Source organism: Strix aluco, chromosome 3 (genome assembly GCF_031877795.1).
Source record: "Strix aluco isolate bStrAlu1 chromosome 3, bStrAlu1.hap1, whole genome shotgun sequence".
NCBI lineage: Eukaryota > Metazoa > Chordata > Aves > Strigiformes > Strigidae > Strix > Strix aluco.
Window position 1 is genome coordinate 53,409,329 of NC_133933.1, and position 19,220 is coordinate 53,428,548.

General features: G+C 40.1%; 1 protein-coding gene across 5 annotated transcripts in view; it reads left to right on the forward strand.

Moving 5' to 3' along the window:
* The window catches only part of RPS6KA2 (ribosomal protein S6 kinase A2), a 310,220-nt gene that overhangs the window by 190,081 nt on the left and 100,919 nt on the right, over positions 1-19,220 (forward strand). For all 5 annotated transcript variants that reach the window (XM_074818602.1, XM_074818604.1, XM_074818605.1 and 2 more), the window contains 2 exons: positions 9,480-9,596; positions 13,711-13,792. In XM_074818602.1, coding sequence (XP_074674703.1) covers positions 9,480-9,596; positions 13,711-13,792 — 199 coding nt within the window. The remainder of the gene's footprint in view (positions 1-9,479; positions 9,597-13,710; positions 13,793-19,220) is intronic.

Consider the following 19,220-nt stretch of genomic DNA (forward strand, 5'->3'; position numbering starts at 1 on the left):
CCTGTACCCTGTCATGGAAGTGCATAAACAGTGGGTTGCCACCACATTAGGACTGTCACATCAGGGCTTCCCTATGAGGGCTGGTATGTTGCAGCAGCTGCCAGGCAGCTCAGGTGAGCAGGCAGCAGTGGTGGGAGGCAGTGGCACCCCTGGGAAGGAGGCCATCCTTCACAGAAAGTTTGCGAGTGGCTCAGACCAGAGAACGTGGGGCATGTTCCTGACCTGGGAGCAGGACTTCATCTGTAGTGGAGGGTAAAATATGAAAGCCTTCTCTATAAAGTGATTTTTTTTTTTTTTTTTTTTTTTTTTTTAAATGCAATGATGTATACTGTCCCCTACAATTGCCTGTAGTCTTCATAACCCTGTTTGGTGGTGACATAACATCATCCTAAGGAAACAAGAATACTTGTCCTTCTGGCAGTAACAACAGTTTCTCCTAGGCACTGGATCCAGACTTCCCTGCAGTTAGTTCCTTGGTGAATGAGCAGCAAATGTTCTTCTTTTGCCTAATCACCAATAGAAACAATCAGTAGTGGACCTTACAGCCCTTCGGAGATGTAAAGGCCAAAGGCACACCTGTAAACCATGCCAAGTAGGATGTTGATGAAAATGTTCCTGCTCTTATTTATTGTAGCTTAGAGCAATACAACTGAGTTCTTTGTCCTTTAATGGTGTGACTCATTTTGAGATTGTTTCTGTTAAAGTTCACAAAGGTATTTGAGTATTTGTAGAGTGCTGCTGTATGAGTAAGGCTGGCCAACTGTTTGCATTTTTTGTGACCAGATGGTTCTGCTTTTGTTCTGCTTTTTTTAACCCTTGCTTCAATAGTTTTTCTTAACGAGCTCTTTCTACTCACCACTCCACATAAACTATTGCAGTTTGCACCAGAATTAACATAAAAATTAGAGTTACTCTGGCTAATGATTTGAGTCCAAAGCTGGAAGTTAGATCAAGAATTGGAGTCTACTTCATGTATATCTCCACTTTGAATAGGAAGATTTCTTTTCATGCATCTTCACAGTCACTGTGTGGTATATCTTTGTTCTACTCAGGAACTGAGTTTCTAAAGACACTATAGTCATCAGATAAGGAGCACCAACCTTGAAGACCATGATGTCTCAATCCGAGCTAAAGGAGAATCCAGTTGGAGGCCACCTGATACTATGTATTACTGGATACATTTCAGGTGATTTGTCTATCCATTACTGAAGTATGAGATAATTTCACATTTTTTTCTGTGCTAATTCTCACAGTATTCCCGTGAGAAAGGAAAAAGCAACTATCCCTATTTTTCAGGTTGGGGAGGAAGTAGAAATAATGCCTAATCTACCAGACCTGCAAAATCCTGATAATTAGATTACTTTCAACACCTTAGAGTACTTTTTAAGTGCTTGGATGTTTCAAGTATTTCAGTTCTTTTGAAAAATATTTAATTTCAATAGAAATTCTGTTAAAATTTCCATGGCACGTATCTGCAAACATCTTTCTTGTAATGTCATTAAAAATCTGGCCACAATATTACTCTATTTAAGTGTATTTCAGAATTTTACAGTAAACATGAAATCATTTCATGCAACTCCAGAAGCCTCAATCTCAGCAAGTGATCTCAGTCTTTCTTCATAGTCAGCATGTGCACTTTTAGGGTGTGACTTCATCTGATCTCTTTTAATCATGAAGTGCCTCCTTCTCTCTATTGTCTGTAAAGTAAGGCTAGACAATTAGTTCAAAACGTTGTTTCCTGCACTATAAATTCTTGCATTCATTTAGCTGAATCCAACCTTAAAGTGATTCATCAGAGTTACATAGGAAGCCTGGTAGCACAAAAGATTGAACCCAAATCTCCCAAATACTAACCTCCAACTTCACCAATCTATCCAGCAGATTGTATTCACTGCCTTTGCTCTCTGTGATTTCTCTCTTTACATTTAGTTTGTTTGATTTCAGCTGAACCTCAACTGTAGAGACATGCATTAGGGAGAAGAAAGAAAAAATGTAGGATAAAACGTTAGAGAGAAGTACTAAAGAGTGTAATAGGTGTTCTTTTCAGAAGAAGGTTTGCTGAATTTAACAGGCGCTGATAGTGTTGCACTCCACAGAAATTGCTCTAAGGTTTTTGTTTTCCACTAAGTTTTGGCCTGCTTGGTTGAATTCCATATTCAAGATAACACTTTCTGTTCCCATTTGTGAAAGGTCTGGGAAAGAAATCCCAACCTCTCTAAAAATTATTGTGTATTATTTAACTCTATATGACCTTTTGAGAAGGTAGGTGACCCTATGCTTGAAAGCCAAATACAGACCTGGCACAATGTCCAGTGAATTCACTGTGAGTTCCACATGCTACTCTAAGGGCTCAGTAAGTCCAATTCAATGTTGCTAAAGCAAATGTTAATTTGACAATAGAGGACAAAACAACCAGACCCATTTACGGTATTATTGCTCAGTTTACACCTTTCCAGACAACAACAGAACTCAGAATTTGGATTAAAAACTGTTTAAAATGGAAGATTTCTTTTTCAAATTTTACTCCAGCTGCTGGAGACTGGCTTGAGAAGAGGCTAATGAGAATGCTCCTATACGTTTTTTTAATGTGGATACTTGTCCTCAAGAACTGAACGCAGGGCAGCAATTCATTTCCTGCACTAGGCAGCATTTGAATAGCCTATTATGTCTTGACAAAAATTACTCTCTTATGGGCTGAGCCAGACTGGAACCTGTGAAACGGAGGTGGAAACCTGGCTTCATCTTTATCAGACATATCCTGTCCTAACTATTCCCATATCAGAGTTTTAAATATGCTTTCCTAATGAACCATATTATTTTGGAATGCTCTGTTGCCTGTGATACTTGGAAGTTAAATAGTTGTGATTTGGGTTTATATTAGGTCGTGTGGTGGGTTGACCCTGGCTGAACACCATGTGCTCACCAAAGCTGCTCTATCACTCCCCTCCTCAACTGGACAGGGGAGTGAAAATATAACAAAACGGTCGTGGGTTGAGATAAGGACGGGGAGGGATCACTCACCAATTGCAGTCATGAGCAAAACAGGCTCAACTTGGGGAAAATTAATTTAATTTATTACCAATCAAATCAGAGTAGGATAATGAGAAATAAAACCAAATCTTAAAAACACCTTCCCCCCACCTCTCCCTTCTTCCCAGGTTTAATTTTACTCCCAATTTTCTCTACCCTTCTCCCCTCCATCAGTGCAGGGGGGCAGTGGATGGGTGGTCAGTTCATCAAACCACAGTAGTCTCTGCCGCTCCTTCCTCCCCAGGGGGAGGACTCCTCACACTCTTCCCCTGCTCTAGCATGGGGTCCTTCCCATGGGAGACAGTCCTCCATGAACTTCTCCAACATGAGTCCTTCCCACGGGCTGCAGTTCTTCATGAACTGCTCCAGCGTGGGTCCCTCCCATGGGGCTCAGTCCTTCAGGAACAGACTGCCCCAGTGTGGGTCTCCCATGGGGTCACAAGTCCTGACAGCAAACCTGCTCCAGTACAGGCTCCTCTCTCCACGGGGCCACAGGTCCTGCCAGGAACCTGCTCCAGTGTGGGCTTCCCACGGGGTCACAGCCTCCTTCAGGCACATCCACCTGCTCTGGCGTGGAGTCCTCCCTGGGCTGCAGGTGGATCTCTGCTCCACCATGGACCTCCATGGGTGCAGGGGCACAGCCTGCCTCACCATGGGCTGCACCATGGGCTGCAGGGGAATCTCTGCTCTGGTGCCTGGAGCATCTCCTCCCCTTCTTCTTCACTGACCTTGGTGCCTGCAGAGTTGTTTTTCTCACATATTCTTGCTCCTCTTTCTGGCTGCAGTTGCTCTTGAGCAGTAACTTTTCCCCCTTCTTAAATATGTTCTCACAGAGATGCTACCACCGTTGCTGATGGGCTCAGACTTGGGCAGTGATGACTGTGCCTTGGAGCTGGCTGGCATTGGCTCTATCAGATGTATGGGAAGCTTCTAGCAGCTTCTCACAGGAGTCACCCCTGTAGCCCCCCTGCTACCAGAACCTTGCCATGCAAACCCAATATAGGTGGTAACCTGCCAAATGGCAAGAGTAGTAACAAAATAAAGTCTGTATCTTGATCATATGCTTTAGACAAATAACAATTCTCTCAAAGAACAATAAATTCTCTTTAGAGTTAGAATTATTTCTTATTTCCTCTTGCCACATTTTCATTCATTTCTTCACTGACCTCAGGTTCCTTAAAGCATGCAAGCCCAACAGATCTGAAGGCTGGAGAACTGGCACATCAAAACTGCACATATTTTTATTGGAAAATGAAGCTTACCCTTTATGGCCATACCTGCATGGCAGTCTTGATCCTGTGCAACTGGGGAGATGGCCAGGCAAGGAATAAAAATAAGAATCCTGTCTTACTGATTTTACAAAACAATAATCATCTTACATTAGCACCATAACTTTTTCCCATCTGATATGGTTGCATAAAATTGTCCATTACTAAAAGCAGATGATTCTGGAATGACCCCCTCTCCAGATGTTTCAGATCATTTCAGGACATCTTGGTGAGGAAAGTTTTTGCCTGTGGTTGAAATATATTGGGCACAATTAAGGTGGTCTCTGGATTTGGGGATGACCTTAGCTCTGCTCCTTCAAAAACCTGTTGTGAAGGAGCCAGACAAGACTCCAAAAGGGGCTTAATCGCTCTGTTTTCTAGGAGGTATTCTTTCCATAATGTTTGCTGAGAGGCTGTGGAGCAGTGAACTTAAGAGGCTGTACAGCTGAAGAGAAAATTGCTACACTCCAGGAAGGCCTGCCCTTTTGCATGGCTTTTTGTACCCCATTCCCAGGTCTATACTCCTACACTTCCTGATCATACTCAGACACATTGACAGTGATTTGGGAAGTATTGTTGCAGTTGGAAGAGTTTTCTGTGGTTGGTCTCCAGCAGTCACCAAGTATTAGCGCCTCACTTTCTCCAAGGTCTGCACGAGGAAATCTTGAAAGTGAGCTGAGATTAGTGCTACAGGGGACAGCTGCCTCCAGGGTGCATCAAAACAGACATGTCTGTGCCATACAGAGTCACAGGGCAAGAACAGGGGCTGTCTTCTCCTATGTCCCAAAGGAAAGGAGATCAAAATGGCCTTTCCATTCAAATATGGGTTACTTGTGTGTCCAAAACCTCTGCCAATTTGAGGGGTTTGAGGGGAAGCCTTTAAGTGAATAATGCAATATAGAATCAGACCCTGAATAAGTCTTTCTTGTGTTAGTGTAGAGAAGCACTCTCCATTCCTCTTTTATCAGGTATTCCAGTTCATTGCCCTCCTTTCCCTCGTCTGTGCTTCTTGACCATGTGCTTTCTTCAAGCTGCTGAGAACATCCATCTCACTTTTGTCACAGGATGATGCTTTTTGTGCAAAGATAAATATTTAGAGAAGTTTACGAAAGATTAAGCTTCATTAATTCAAGTATTCCTGCTAATCCAGTGTCGGGACAAGTCAGCAGGGAGCAAGAGCCTGGGCTGCTGTGCACAGCTGTTGCAAGACCAAACTGTGGAATTTTTGTCTCCACCGACTTCACTGATCAAAACAGCTTCTTTAGCGTGCAGGCTTTGTCCATATTGCAAATCTCTTGCCTCAGTTTTATTGTTGTTATGCAAATTCCTAATGCAGATATGCTGCACTTGCTGGACCAGTGAAAGAAATGCATGTTAGAGAAGTCCCTAAGGTGCAACTCAGAGCAAAAATAGTTGGGAGGTCTGCCCACAATGCTTGTGCTCTGATAGTTTGGATTTCACTCTGATCATCAGTACCTGAGAAACAGTATGCCACATTCCATATTAGTTTAATACAGGGAGACTTCAAAAGACATAAATGATAGGGGAAAATCCCAAGTAAGAATATTAAAAGGGAACTGTAAAACTGTTAGTTTGGGTTTTTTTCTAGTAAGGTTAAAAAAACAAACAGAAGTCATTCCAGAATTCATGTGGCAAAATAAGTAATAAAAATATAGAAATACATTTAAAGCAAATGGATGCAAGTGTGCAAACACATCAGCGTATATTTCCTTTAAGGGGCTGTGTCCATCTTCAGTCTCAACTACTGACAGTTTGACTTTTTACTCCACTGGGAAGTTGATTTGTCATACCAGCTAAAATACTATCTACCTCTTGGACAGCCCACAAGTAACGCTACTGTAGTGATGATCAGTGAAAGAAGAGCTGTCTGGCATGCTTTTCTTCAGTGCTGCTTCGCTGCCCCTTTCTAGTGGGAAGACCACAGGAAATCCACAGGAAATCCTAGCAAAATACCCTGCTTCCTCCTAAGGACCTGTGGAGCAGGCAGTTTGACATGACTGCAGACATTTCTGAGCTAGGCAAATTGAAAGAGAATAATCTTTCATAGGAAGTGGCTCAAGTCTCATTGTTTGAGACACTGAGAACACAGTGGACAAAAACCAGATGGTCTGATCAAATGTCGGTGATCTATTGGGCAGGAGTGTTGGACTAGATGACCCTCAGAATCCCTTCTAACCAACATTTTATATTTCTTTGAAGTCATGTAATCTAACAGGCTTTTTCCATCTTCAAAATATGTGCTTCTCTGATAAACACTCCTAGGCCTTCTATTTGGTCCCATTCTTTTTAAGTAATCTTTTTCTGAGATTTTAATTAAAGATACATGTAATTAAAGTGTTGTTTTTATTGCAAGTTATGAATTAATTATGCTATTCTCTGGGAACACTAGAATTTTTTAAGCATTCTTCCAGTAAGCTGAATTATCTTCACTTTAATACTTCCAGTATATTCCTATAACTGAACACATTTCATGAACCTAAAGAAGCTATATTAAATTTAATAATACCATGAGAAATATGCTTAAGGTTGTAGGCCTGTGACTTTGATGACTAATATGAATGAACAAATTGAAACTCATTCATCATTTAAACTTGCAAATGTAGCTGAAGTGACTACATGGTTCAGGCTGAAATGCAATCTAACTGAATTAAAAAATGTTGCTTTTTTGTGGTAGATCTCATCCACAGTTTCTGCAATCAGGTGTCAGCTCAAAGGAGAAGTAAATCTGAGTGTACATAAAATATCTGGGGTACATAAAATTGGGGTTAGTTTCTTATTTGAAGAGCTTTGTCTCCTGAATACATTTCAAAATTTGGATCCACATCCTGCTTCACCTGGTTGCAGTGGATGGTCCTTACTGTGCTGTGCTTCCGTGCAAAACATAGGTGGGCAAAATCATGAAATGGTGACAAGGTGCCCTCAAGCTGCACTGACCTGAGAAAAGATCATGCATTTTTTTCATCATATGATAGTTGTCAGGGGAGTGTCCACACACAGAGACTGGCCTGCAGAAGCCAGTCTTCCCAAACTCTGCCAGCACTCAATGGAGAGCAAACTCCCAAGGGTACGAGGTCTGGTGTAGACATGATTCAGAAGCTGGACTCTATGGGGAGTAATTTTTAGCCTCAGTGAGTGACCGCTGACCAAGATGGGTGGTGAGCCCTGCAGTCCAGATACTTTACCTAAGCTGTAGTGACACAGGGTGAGCTAAGTTCACAATAATGTTCTTACCAGTGTCCAAGTCTTTCAGTTGCAGGCAGTTTACTTAAAGACGCATGTCCCTCAGTATGAAAGCTCATCACTTTAGAACATGGTGGAGCCTTTGATAACAGCATGTAGGTAATTCCTGGTTTCCTTAGGAAACAGCTAATACAGTATATCAAATTTGTATCAGTTTACTATTGTTTCTCTCAGCAAGAAAAAATTGAAAAATTGGGTATTTTTAATATTGGAAAGATAGTCTGTCTCCCACAGCAATTAAAGTCAGAAAAACAAGAGGAGAGGTCCTGGCAGTTATATACTTAAAAACCTTTCAATCTCTCTGTGAAAACTCGTCATTGGCTTTAAGCATTTCCTTTCAGGCAAACCTTAAACTACAGGAATTACGATCAGAAAAATGAGTTTCTGTGAGATGATGATTATTTTCCATGATTCTGGTAGCATGCACAAAGTAGAGGAAGCTTTCCAAACCAAGAAGACGATATAGTCCCTGTTCCAAAGCACATGAGTGTAGACAGGCAGGGTAGGGAAGAAGAGGAATGAAGCTACAGTATAGAGAGCAATCCAGGTAATGCTAGCCATGCATCAGATGAATTACAGCTGGTAGAAAGTGATAGCAGTTTTTCTGGAGGTGAAAGGAATCAAATTTATTCTTGTTTAGTAAATGAATGTATTTTAGCCAAAAGTTTTTGTGAATGTATTTGAATTTTAAGATGTTATTTATATGTTCTCCACATTAATTTTTAAGAATGGGAAACAAATGTTATATTTCCAGGTTTTATCAAAATATTTTCTTGAGGAAAAAAGACAATTGCAGGAAAATTCCGTGTAAAAATCATGTTTATGAGATTCCCATTATTTCTTCTGGGTGCAGAAATATTCAAACCTATTCCTAAATGAATAGTTCCCTTCAATGTAGGAGATTAAACAAAAAGGTTTCATACTCACAAACCACATTTTAGTTGTAGAGAAGTTAGAACAAGTAGTTTGAATAGGAAAAAATCTCAGATGTAGGTGTACAAAACACTACAGAAATAAAAAGGTGTGTAAATACTGTCTTTCCTCACCACTGTGTCCTTGAAGAGTGAGTCCTTTCTTCCAGGTTTCTTTTCAGCTCAATGACTTTCTGGGTTACTGCAAACTATGTAGTCCCTCTGGGTCTCACATGACCCGGTCACTCTCTTTTTAGAGGAACATGCCAAAATAGCATAAAACAAATGCCATATGTCATAACTTGCAAGATAAAAGTCCTAGTTCAACTGGTGTCTTTGAGACGTGTGCATCTATTGACAGTGGAAATATTTTTTTAAAAAGAACCTGGAAAATCCAAAGTGTTTAAAGCTAATTCCTGCAAGTAAGAAAGCGTGTCATTCTTCCTCCCACCACCACCCCATTTTCACATCTAAATCATTAACTTCTTTTCTATTTAGGTTACCGGTAGTGACTTTCCATTCTTTGAGGTAAATTGGGAGAGCTGCTTTTAGCAATGCCTTTTCTTTATTGCCTACCCATAAGAAGAATTGCTGCTTATAACAGGAAGCTTTTTAAGATGGATTTAAATGATGCTTTGAGGAAGAATGTGGAGAGAAGTGTGCTGGAGCCTCTGTAGTACAGATTTGAGTACATGCCATTCTGCTAGCAAGGTCTGTGATGGGTACACCAAGCTCTGCAGTGTATTTGTGTGTTTCAGCTTGCATGTTCTATCTTTACCTAGTCATATCTTGAAGCTCAATAAACAGAAGTAGCAGGCCTGGATGTCCTGACATTACCCTACTCAGCCAGTAACAGGCATGTGGAATATTTGGACAAACATTTGTTTCTATTTTCAAAATTTCATACATGATTGTAGCATCACAGAAGATGAGATTTTACAAAACAATATGTTTCCTTAGGATAACAGCTCTGATTTGGGGATTTTGTATTTTGTTGTTTCCTTTGCAGGAAGACGGTATCGTGAAGGAAATAGACATCAGTCATCATGTGAAGGAAGGTTTTGAAAAAGCAGATCCTTCTCAGTTTGAGCTGCTGAAAGTATTAGGACAAGGTTCATATGGAAAGGTAATTTTTAATGCCATCTAATCACCTAGAGCAACATTGAAAATGTCATGTCCTTTCTCTGAGTTCATTTACACTGGTAACATTGTCCATCTATAAATTACATTGTAAAGGCAGATAAGCAAGCCCAAAAAGCTTCTAACTTTTGTCTCTTAGATGATTCCTGTATATAAAACAGTTTAGGAAATAGTGCTTATGGCTCTGGACCTGGATTAATCAGCACAAGTGAGCATTAGTGAGCATTGCTGTTTATAAAATTAGACCACGCCACCTCTTTCTGACCTACCACCCATCAGGGAGGTGAGTGGCCACTGCTGCTTGATTGGAGGATGTAAATACAAACATTCAAAGGCTTAAAGAAGTTAGCTGCCCAATTCCCACTGAGGGCAAATGGGATCTCAAGCACATTTCAAAGTTCCAGACTGCTCTTAGCCCACACTCAGAGGCCCATATGCTTTGCTGGGAGAATCCTGGAGTCATACCCCAGTGCTGAAAGAGAGCAATTGTTGTGGTGAGAGCATGCGGGAAAAAAAAACCTATCTGTATGACCACAAGCTAATTCATGGAGAAACAACATTTTTTACTTTTCTTACTGCCAAGGACAATTCTTCTTTGGCAGGATGTGTCAGTTGGAAATGAGAATAGGAAGGAAAAATGGAGAGAAAGAGGGAGTAGTCAGTTCAGTCTTAAACTCTTTCCGTGGTTTAAGTAAGTAAGACTTTGAAACCTGTGAAACAGTGAGCCTAATTTAAACCAGGCATGGAAGTCCCTATAATTTTAAGTATATTGTTTTGTGGAGTTTTAAAAAAATATTTTCCAGCCTCCAATTCAATGGTGGATCATTCTGGCTAACTTGAAAAACTGACTTATACCTAAAAGTTGCTGAGGTACCTAGCACAAAGCTGGGCACCCTGATGATGAATCAGGGCCTTAGTTTTATTCCTGAAAGCAGCTATATTGAGAGTATTTAACAACTTCCTGACTATTCTCGAATTATATTGATAAGCAAGTCTGTTAGAAGTTCCATGAGATGAGAGAGATTAGGAAAGTTAGCGTTCACTAGCAAGTTTTGATCTAGAGAATTTCTTGGAAGCACAGTAATGATATTTGAGCTTTAAATATTAAAGAAATTTGAAAAATCAAACAACTCAAAATTAGTTTTACTGTATGACTCAATAAAGAGGGAGAACAAGAGAAGAAAATCTCTTTTGCAAAAGTAACAGAGGCAGAATGGCCAGTTTTCAGGTTCAGGCAGTAAAGAGTTTAGAAATAGTTCACAGGCTATCTTAGATTGTAGTGATGTATTTTATTACTAACTGTTTGAGCTGGCCTTCTAGCTTTAGGCATTTTATAAGCAAAGTGCTTAGTCTCTGCCATCACTTCCGAAAAGGAGATCTGATTTCTGGAACATACTCCACCCGGTTCGCTGGGGGATCAGAGTGTGAGTGTGGACATCTTACCTGTTTGGATCTGTGTGTGATTACAAATCATTTTCTGTATCTTACATGAAACAGGTCAGCAAACTCCCCAGAGCAACAAAGACACAGGGGAGGGAAGTCTGCTCTGTGTTTCTTATGCAGGCTCCAACCATCTAAATTTTCATCACCTTGATATTTGAGTTAATGTTCAAATCCATAAATCTCTGGGGATGCAAACCAGTTGGTTTTCAAGTTGTTCACCTGAGGTTTAAATAATTTCTTGCAGAATTAGAGAAGATGCCTTTGGTGTCAGCGGGAGTGCTGTCAACACTCTTGAAAGTCACAGCACTTGCTTAGCTTTCTAGGTCAGGATTTGGGTGATATGCCCATTGCTCCAGCTAGAGGAGTTTTCCTAGTTCAGGTGTTAATAACCTGAGGTGTTTGCATGCATATCAAACTAGAAAATTGAAAGTCATGCTCAGCCTCTTGCCTGTGCTATTCTGGCAAACTAGTATAGTGTAGCTAATGTAACCAGTCAAGTAAAGTCTAGGACCACTTGGTGGTTTCAAGAACAATGTAACTTTACCTTTAAGAATAATCAGGACGACATCATTTTGCAATACAATGCGTTTTCATTTGTTCTGTTTCTGGTTTGATGATTATTCTGATGTCCTCTGAAACAGCACACAGTGTTCTTGACTCATCTGTTTTGGAGGGAATGCAGACAAGTGCCTTATCCCGTGCTACAGGGAACAGCTGACTAGTGACTAGTAACGTAAATTGATAATTTTGCTTATTACAGCAATACGGGTATTACAGGCTTTGCAAGATTACATGGCAGATAAGATATTTCTACAACTGCAGCCTAATATTTCTGCAGATGCAGCATGCTGTGCTGTTCTGTGTGCAGTACAGTTTAAAATCATTATCTTAAGGGTTTGGGTTTTTGGATAAAGATTCCATAACCATTTTTACAGAATAATAATACAGCTGAAACTCTAGTGTTTGGGCAGGTTTGCTTTTGACTTTTTCCTCCCTTTCAATGTAATGCAAAAATTAAATCTTTTACTTGAACTGGATAGAAAAATATCCCAACATTTCCCTGTCTAGCTGAACTTCTAAATGAATTGACTTCCTGTTAATGCTGGAGCAGCTGAGCTTAATTTATCATGAATGCTAACAAAAAACACTTCAGAAAGTCTTATGTGTTCCCGTTGCATCCAGATTTCATCATTTGTTCCTGCAGTTGTGAGCACCGAGGTATTTGTACGTTCATCAAACTGGGAAACAGCTAGTTAGGGCAGCTCGGCTGAGGAACTGTGCATATCTCATATGCACAAGAAACATCTTGAGAAGAAAAGTCTCCCCAAAAACATATCAGATCATATTGTAGAAGTCTTGTTGCTGTGATGCTGTCAGGTGTAAGAGCCCTGGTTAAGGTGTTCATGGAAAATTCACCCTTTTTTTTTTTTTTTCCAGCTTCTCTACCTGTTAAAGGTTGTTCTCCCTCCCCACAAACCTTTCCTCAAAGGGTGTTTGAGAAAATCATAATCTGTTTAGAGATATGTTTTTCAGGAGGAAGTGTCTTTCTGCTTGCAAATAATGTGATAGAAACAGACTTCCTCTCTTCTTTATTTGACTTTTTATATTTTGGGTGGAGACAGTTAACAAAGCTGTGTGGCTCCTGAACAGGCAGTAAATAAAATAATTGCTACAGATTTTTGTAATCCAACTAGTCATTCATTAGTTATATAATTTCACCTATCCTTTTGTTAATTTATATAAGTATATGCTCTATCTGTGGGCTTGTATTTATTTCTGCCTTGGGCTTTACTTCTGCTTCTGTCCAGGAACACAAGTGCTGAAATAAAAAAAGAGGCACTGTTGTCTGGTATGTCTGACCTCAGCAGACAGAGTGAGTCCTGAGAATCAGCTAAAAGAGTCTTAATTTTATTTCAATTATTAAACCACTGAAAGTCTTCTAAAGACCAAACTAACTGATTCCTTTGTTCACTACCCCTCCAGTGCTCAGATGCACTCAGGGGCAAATAAGAAATAGTTGCATGCAGTAAAACAAAAAAGATCAGAATTTTAGCTGCAGTTTTATTTTATTTCAGTGACAAATTTACACTGTCAGAAGATGTAACATAGGTAACTATAACAGGGAAAACTGTGTTCATTATGATAACCTATTAATCAAAATAGTCCTACTTTTTGTTAAGTATGCACAACCAGATTTTCAGCTGTATGAACTTTTTGCTTCAGTTATATCTTAGGCTAGTCACCAGTCATGACTTACAGCATAAATTAAACCAAATTGGTTTTTCTCCTTAATATAATTGATGGCAATAATCTTAAGACACTTCACATTCCTAAGCACAAATCAAACATAACTTTTTTTCATATAAATCTGAAAAATATGAAGAGATGTGCACACGCTGATGTTGACTATTTACCCATCTTTAATTGAATGTGTAAGGGTAATCAGTAACATTGAACGTATTTTCTTTGTGAGGTAGTAGAGGCTTAAAAATGAAGCTTTCCAGAGCTAGTTCAACCAATTGCAGGTGAAATAGATACAAAGTACTTTCAGCTAATAGTTTTCATTAGAATTCCTGAATCTATTCCTCTGTCGAATGCCACAAGACTTGTAACTGGAAGTTCAGTACTCATCTACATAAGATATCTGCTTTTTACAGGTATTTCTAGTGAGGAAGATCAAAGGATCTGATGCGGGTCAGCTTTATGCCATGAAGGTACTTAAGAAGGCAACTCTGAAAGGTAAGGATTGGTACAGTGGCTGCAGTCTCTATTTCTGTGCTACTTTGTCATTTACTTGTCATTTTTTGCATTGCTGCTGTCTTACAATATGTAAGAGTACACAAATATGTTTCCACCAAAATTCTGCCTTGCTGTAGTGAATGTTATAAAAAAGTGTACACAAAAACGTTACCTATATACAGTGTGGGAGCAAGAAAACAGGGCTTTGGAGTTTTCCAGCTATATGACTTCTATTGGGCATATATTAAGTTGTATGGCAGTGGCAATATCTGTCTGTTGCTGCAATAAACTGAAATAAGTATTTTTAAATAAGGATATTGCTGAAGTAAAACACGACTCCTACTGGACAGGAAGGCCTTCCAGCTGGTGCTTCTCACTATAGGCCTGAAAATTCATGGGAGCATATTTTCAGGTGCAACGAGTAATTCTGAGATTTTTGAGAACATGCTGTTTCCTAACTCAGAACCAGTCAGCGCGTGGTCTACAGTAGGCTGGGGCCAAATGACTGATGGTTGGATCTGGTCATACTCTTCTGGGGCCATTGGCTGCTACAGCCTCACTCAGACCAAAAAGACTGAAAAGCAAACAGTGTAAGTTTGGTCTCAGCTGAAGTACTTACACTCCTCCACAGAGTTAGGAAGATCCAGTCATCTTCTTGTTTCCCTGACCTATTACTGTACTCTGATTTTTCCCCTCAAAAGCCTGACATTTTTTGCAGATAAGGTGGACAGCATTCATTTTGCCCAGAGCAGCTCTTTTGTTTTTTCTTGGACAGTATAGGTTTGCACAATGCGATATAGTGCCTAAATTTCAATCAGAATATGAATCAAGATCATTTTGAGATAGTTCTGATGACTTAAAAACCCAAATTGCTTTAGTATGCCTCAATCTGGGGAACTGAAGGAAGAATGAAGCTCCAGTAATTGCAAGATAAACTTACAGCGAGTGGTGGCCCGCAGACACAGCACCTCTTCTGAGTACTAGTCAAAATGGGGAAGTGGCAAACCAGGTATTTACACAGCCCTTTCCCCTAAGAAAGCCTTTTCAAAGAAATGGTAGTTTGAAGCAATGCTGGCGTGCTGATCTTTTTGTTTGGAATGTAGATGGGAAAGTTTGTTCTGGCAGAACAGCATGGTGTAAATAACCACTTAAATAGTACTGAGCGTAATACATAAAAAGTAAAAGGTCAGGTCTGTGTACACAGTATATGTAATAGAGTGATTCTTTGACTTCTCAACCAAGAGCTGAACCCTGAAGTGTCCAAACTGAGTCAAACTCAACTCTCAGAGCCTTCCCCACCAGGGAAAGACATCTCTTGCCGGGCATAGCATTTGAGGAAGAACTGTGTGATCCCTCTGTTAACACGTACCAGAGACTCGTTTCAGTTTCTTTTGAGAGCCCACAACTTTTCACCTAAGATGAAAAACGGGTATTACCTATTTTTACGTATAACTCCGAGGTGTGTGGAGCAGAAAGAGCTTTGTGGGAGGATTTCTTCTGCATCCCCAAACACACACAAATATTTAATAGCTAAATCTGTGGTGTTAGATTCCACTGGAGAAAAAAATAAATCTGTATTATGACAATATTTTAGGAATTCTCAAAACTTACATGGTGACTTTAAACTACTCAAAGTGGTTTAATCTCTGTTCCATCAAGAACAGGCAATTCCAGATGCCCTCTGTGTTTGCAGTTCCTCTGTTTGTTATACCACTGAACCAGTGCCTCTCTCCTCCCTTGGCCATTACAGCAGGCTATTTATTGTCTTCTCAAGCCTGGATCACAAGATACAAAAGTTGAGGCTGCTTTGTGATTTTGCTGGATGGTATTTCTCTCCCATTGAGACTACTTACCCCCCTGACTGGTGGCTCTGGATTTCCCATTAATCTCAAGATAACTAGCACATCATTAGGAACTAATTTGTCCACACTAATTCCTACAAAAAAGTTAAACTTGACAGCTATTTAACTCGAACCACAAAGGTGAAGGCAAAACCCCATAGGCACAGGGCAAGTGAGAAGAGCAACAATGAGGATTGCTGTCAGTGAGCTTCCATGTAACTTTTGGCACAGAGATAATATTTCTGACAGCTTAATTTCATCTTTTAAGTGAGAATTGTTGCTGCCTACCTACCCTCAAACAGTCTGGAAGTCACTCCAACGTGAAGTATTTATTACCATGTCAAGTAATGGGAGCAAAGCCATAAGTACTTGTTAGCACTGCATTCAGTATTTACTGACAAAAGGCATGCTGTGAGACAAATTTCTCAATGATTTTACTTCTCAACCTGTACTCTGCACAGTACAGCATGGAGCAGGAAAGTCAGCTGTCAGTGCCAGTGCCACTGACATGGCCACACAGCCCTAAATATCATAGCAGTTATTTTCTTTAGTGAAATATATTTGCAAAACACATAAAATGGAGAAATGAGAAAGAAAAGAAAAGTGGGTAGCAAAACTGTTTTTTCTTTTCTGGATTAGTATGAAGAATTAAAACCTAAATAAATAAGAATGTGAGGAAGTTAAATGCCTTCAGGAGTGATGGGTTAAAACTAGCTTTGTACCTTGCTCTGAAGAACAACCATAGTGGGTCCTGCCGAAGGGTTCCCTATCTCAGGAACCTGACCCTGGCCGTAACTGGCTGGTAATGGTTAGGAAGAAGCAGAAGTACAAAACTATGCTTCCTCCAGTGAGTCTGCTGTCTCCTGCCTCTTTCCAGGGTAGTTGTCTCTTGTTAGCATGATCCCAACTTCACCCACAGCAAAGGGTAGTATAAGAAAGGTACAGCAATCAGCAGCAGTGCTCTTCAAGCATTTACAGCCCCAAAAAGTTGTTTGATACAAAAGAGGCTTTGTAGATCAACTGCATGTGTAGATTTAAGCTTGGAAAATATCTGCTGAACAGCAGAACCGCTCCTGCTGTGAAGGGAGAACTAGACTTCAAAATATTCCAGTTTAGATTGTAAACTGAGCACACAAACATTTGTGAAAATGTATTTAATCTTTACCTCATGAAGATTTATATTAAATGTAGAGTATATCTGAATGAGCACCTATAACAGCATGGATCCTGGAAAGTGAGAAAGCCACTGCTCCTCTGTTGTAAATGAGAGCATCACACAAGTTGCTTTCCTTCATGCCTCATTTCTTTTTGCAGGAGCTTGTGGGTATCTGGTTTTTAAAGCAGAAAACTTCCTGAAGAACGTAGATAAGCGTTTCATTCTAATTATTAATTTTAGGAAAACCTTGTCCAAAATGTATGAGAGTGTTATGTATATTAGGTGCCAGATGGCGAATACATCAGATTCGAGGCTACATGCATGTATAATTCTAACTCATCTGACTTTGAAACACTATTTATTGAATTACAATACCCTAATAGCTACCTTTGCAAATATAAACCTTTTCGGGGGGGTCCAGCTGCTCAAAGACATTTAGGCACTTAAATACCTTCCGATAGTGAGACTTTTGCCTTTCAGAATGTCATTAGATAATACTATTAAACACCATCTTAAAATGTTTCTTTCACATCTTCATTACACTCTACTTTTTTTTTTCTTGAAAATCAGATTTTTAGATTAAAAAATTGAAAGAGAATAAAGTTGGTCTATATGTTTAAAAACTTGCAGATATATATCAGTGAGTCTTGACTGTCCAGCCTGAACGCACTGTGAGACTGAGGAAACAGAAAGAAAACAGGGGCTGTTTATTCTGTGTATGTGTGCCTTGTATTCACCAGCAAAGCTGGAACAGAGAGAAGGGGCAGGCTGATTATTTTGATTCACTCAATATTTCTTCCAAGGTGTCTCAGGCTCTATCAGCTTTACTGGATGTGCTTCAGGATTCTGTGAACAATAGGAGTTTGGATCACTTACAGTATAAGCCTCATGAACCACCCGTGAAGTGCCCATAAATTCCCAACAAGTTGCTGTGCTGGAATATAAGAGTTGCCTCTGGAGCTTGAAAATCAAAGACCCATCCCTCCAGGAGACATGCAATTTTAGAGAAAGAGGCATGAAGCCATAATTCACTGACATAATGCTTATGAACTTTAAATATTTCAGTGATGATCTGGTGAAGGTTATGTGATGGGTCACAAGGAAGTAGTTTGCATCTGCCCATCTTGTTGGTGATGGGCTGTGTAAATCTCAACACTGGAAGCTATTTGACCCTGAGAACTGAGAGAGTCTACCTGTTTCTGGTTATGCAATTTAGAAATGATAATCTGTTTTGTCAAAAGCTCTGAAATGCTTTGCAGTTTATGATCCCCTCAGTCTAAGCCAGTAGGCTTATGGGTTTACAGTTGTGCTGAGTGCATGTGATGGTTATAGATGCAGTAAGCGGTGAGCGCAGCTTTAGTGAATCACAGAGGGCTTGCGGTGTTCTCAGGGATGTTAGATTGATGATATTAATTATACACTAAATTGAACAAGTAACTTAGATGTCACCAGATGGACTGTGATTTCCATCTAAACCATTGATAAAATTGTAGTAGTGGCTTCCCTGTTTGGACACCAACTGAAGTAGCTTCTTCAGTTTTTCTCTGTATGCGACTCAGTTTCCCTGGGATGATTGTGGTGCCTAGATCTAAGATACTGAACTCCAGTGGTTTCCTTCTGGTTTGAAGGGAACAAAAATCCAACAAGACAAAAAACTGAGGACAATTTAACCTTTTAAGGCAGAACTCAGAGCCTTCACCTCTGATAAACCTAGCTCTTTGGTGCTGAGCTTTTCAAGGTGTCTTGTTCTATTTTCTTCAGCCCCCGTGTTTGATGAGAGGACCTGTTATTTACCCAGGTTCACCCTTTGAATTCTAGTTTATTATCCTCTCTTAAAGTGTTCTTCAATACTTTTTATATCCTCCTGGGCCTCTTTATCACCCTCCTCTAAACAATTCACCAGGAAAGTTCTGACCCCACATCCAGTTTCCTCTGAGTCCAGACCCCACAGCAGAGGTTCCCTTGCCCTGCTGTTTGGAGGAAAGACTGCATGCTCTGCATCCTTGGGAACTGCTGCCCATGTATGGCTTCTTTACTCTGAGAATTGTAACTCTTCAAATGTCAGGGCTCTGAGCTCAAAAAAACCATTCCTGGACCTGAAGTACCCTTAAAGATCCAGCTGAGCCACAGGCTCATCCCTCTCCACAAACAGCCATACACTAAATTTTCAGTCTGGGAAGGAAATAGCAACTTCTGTGTCCATAAACACAATAACATTTGATTCCTCTGTATATTTCATAAGTAGTTCTAAAATGTAGAGATCAGCCTGGTTGGTGTGTGCTCAGCCACACAGCAATGCTCTTGGGTCACCATCTGGACCTTGCCCATTCATATGCAAGTTTTGTGGGCTAGGAGTCAAGGAGAAGATCTCCAGCTTTGTGCTCAGATGCAGAATGTGCCAACCTTGCCCGTCACAATTTGGGAGCAAGCT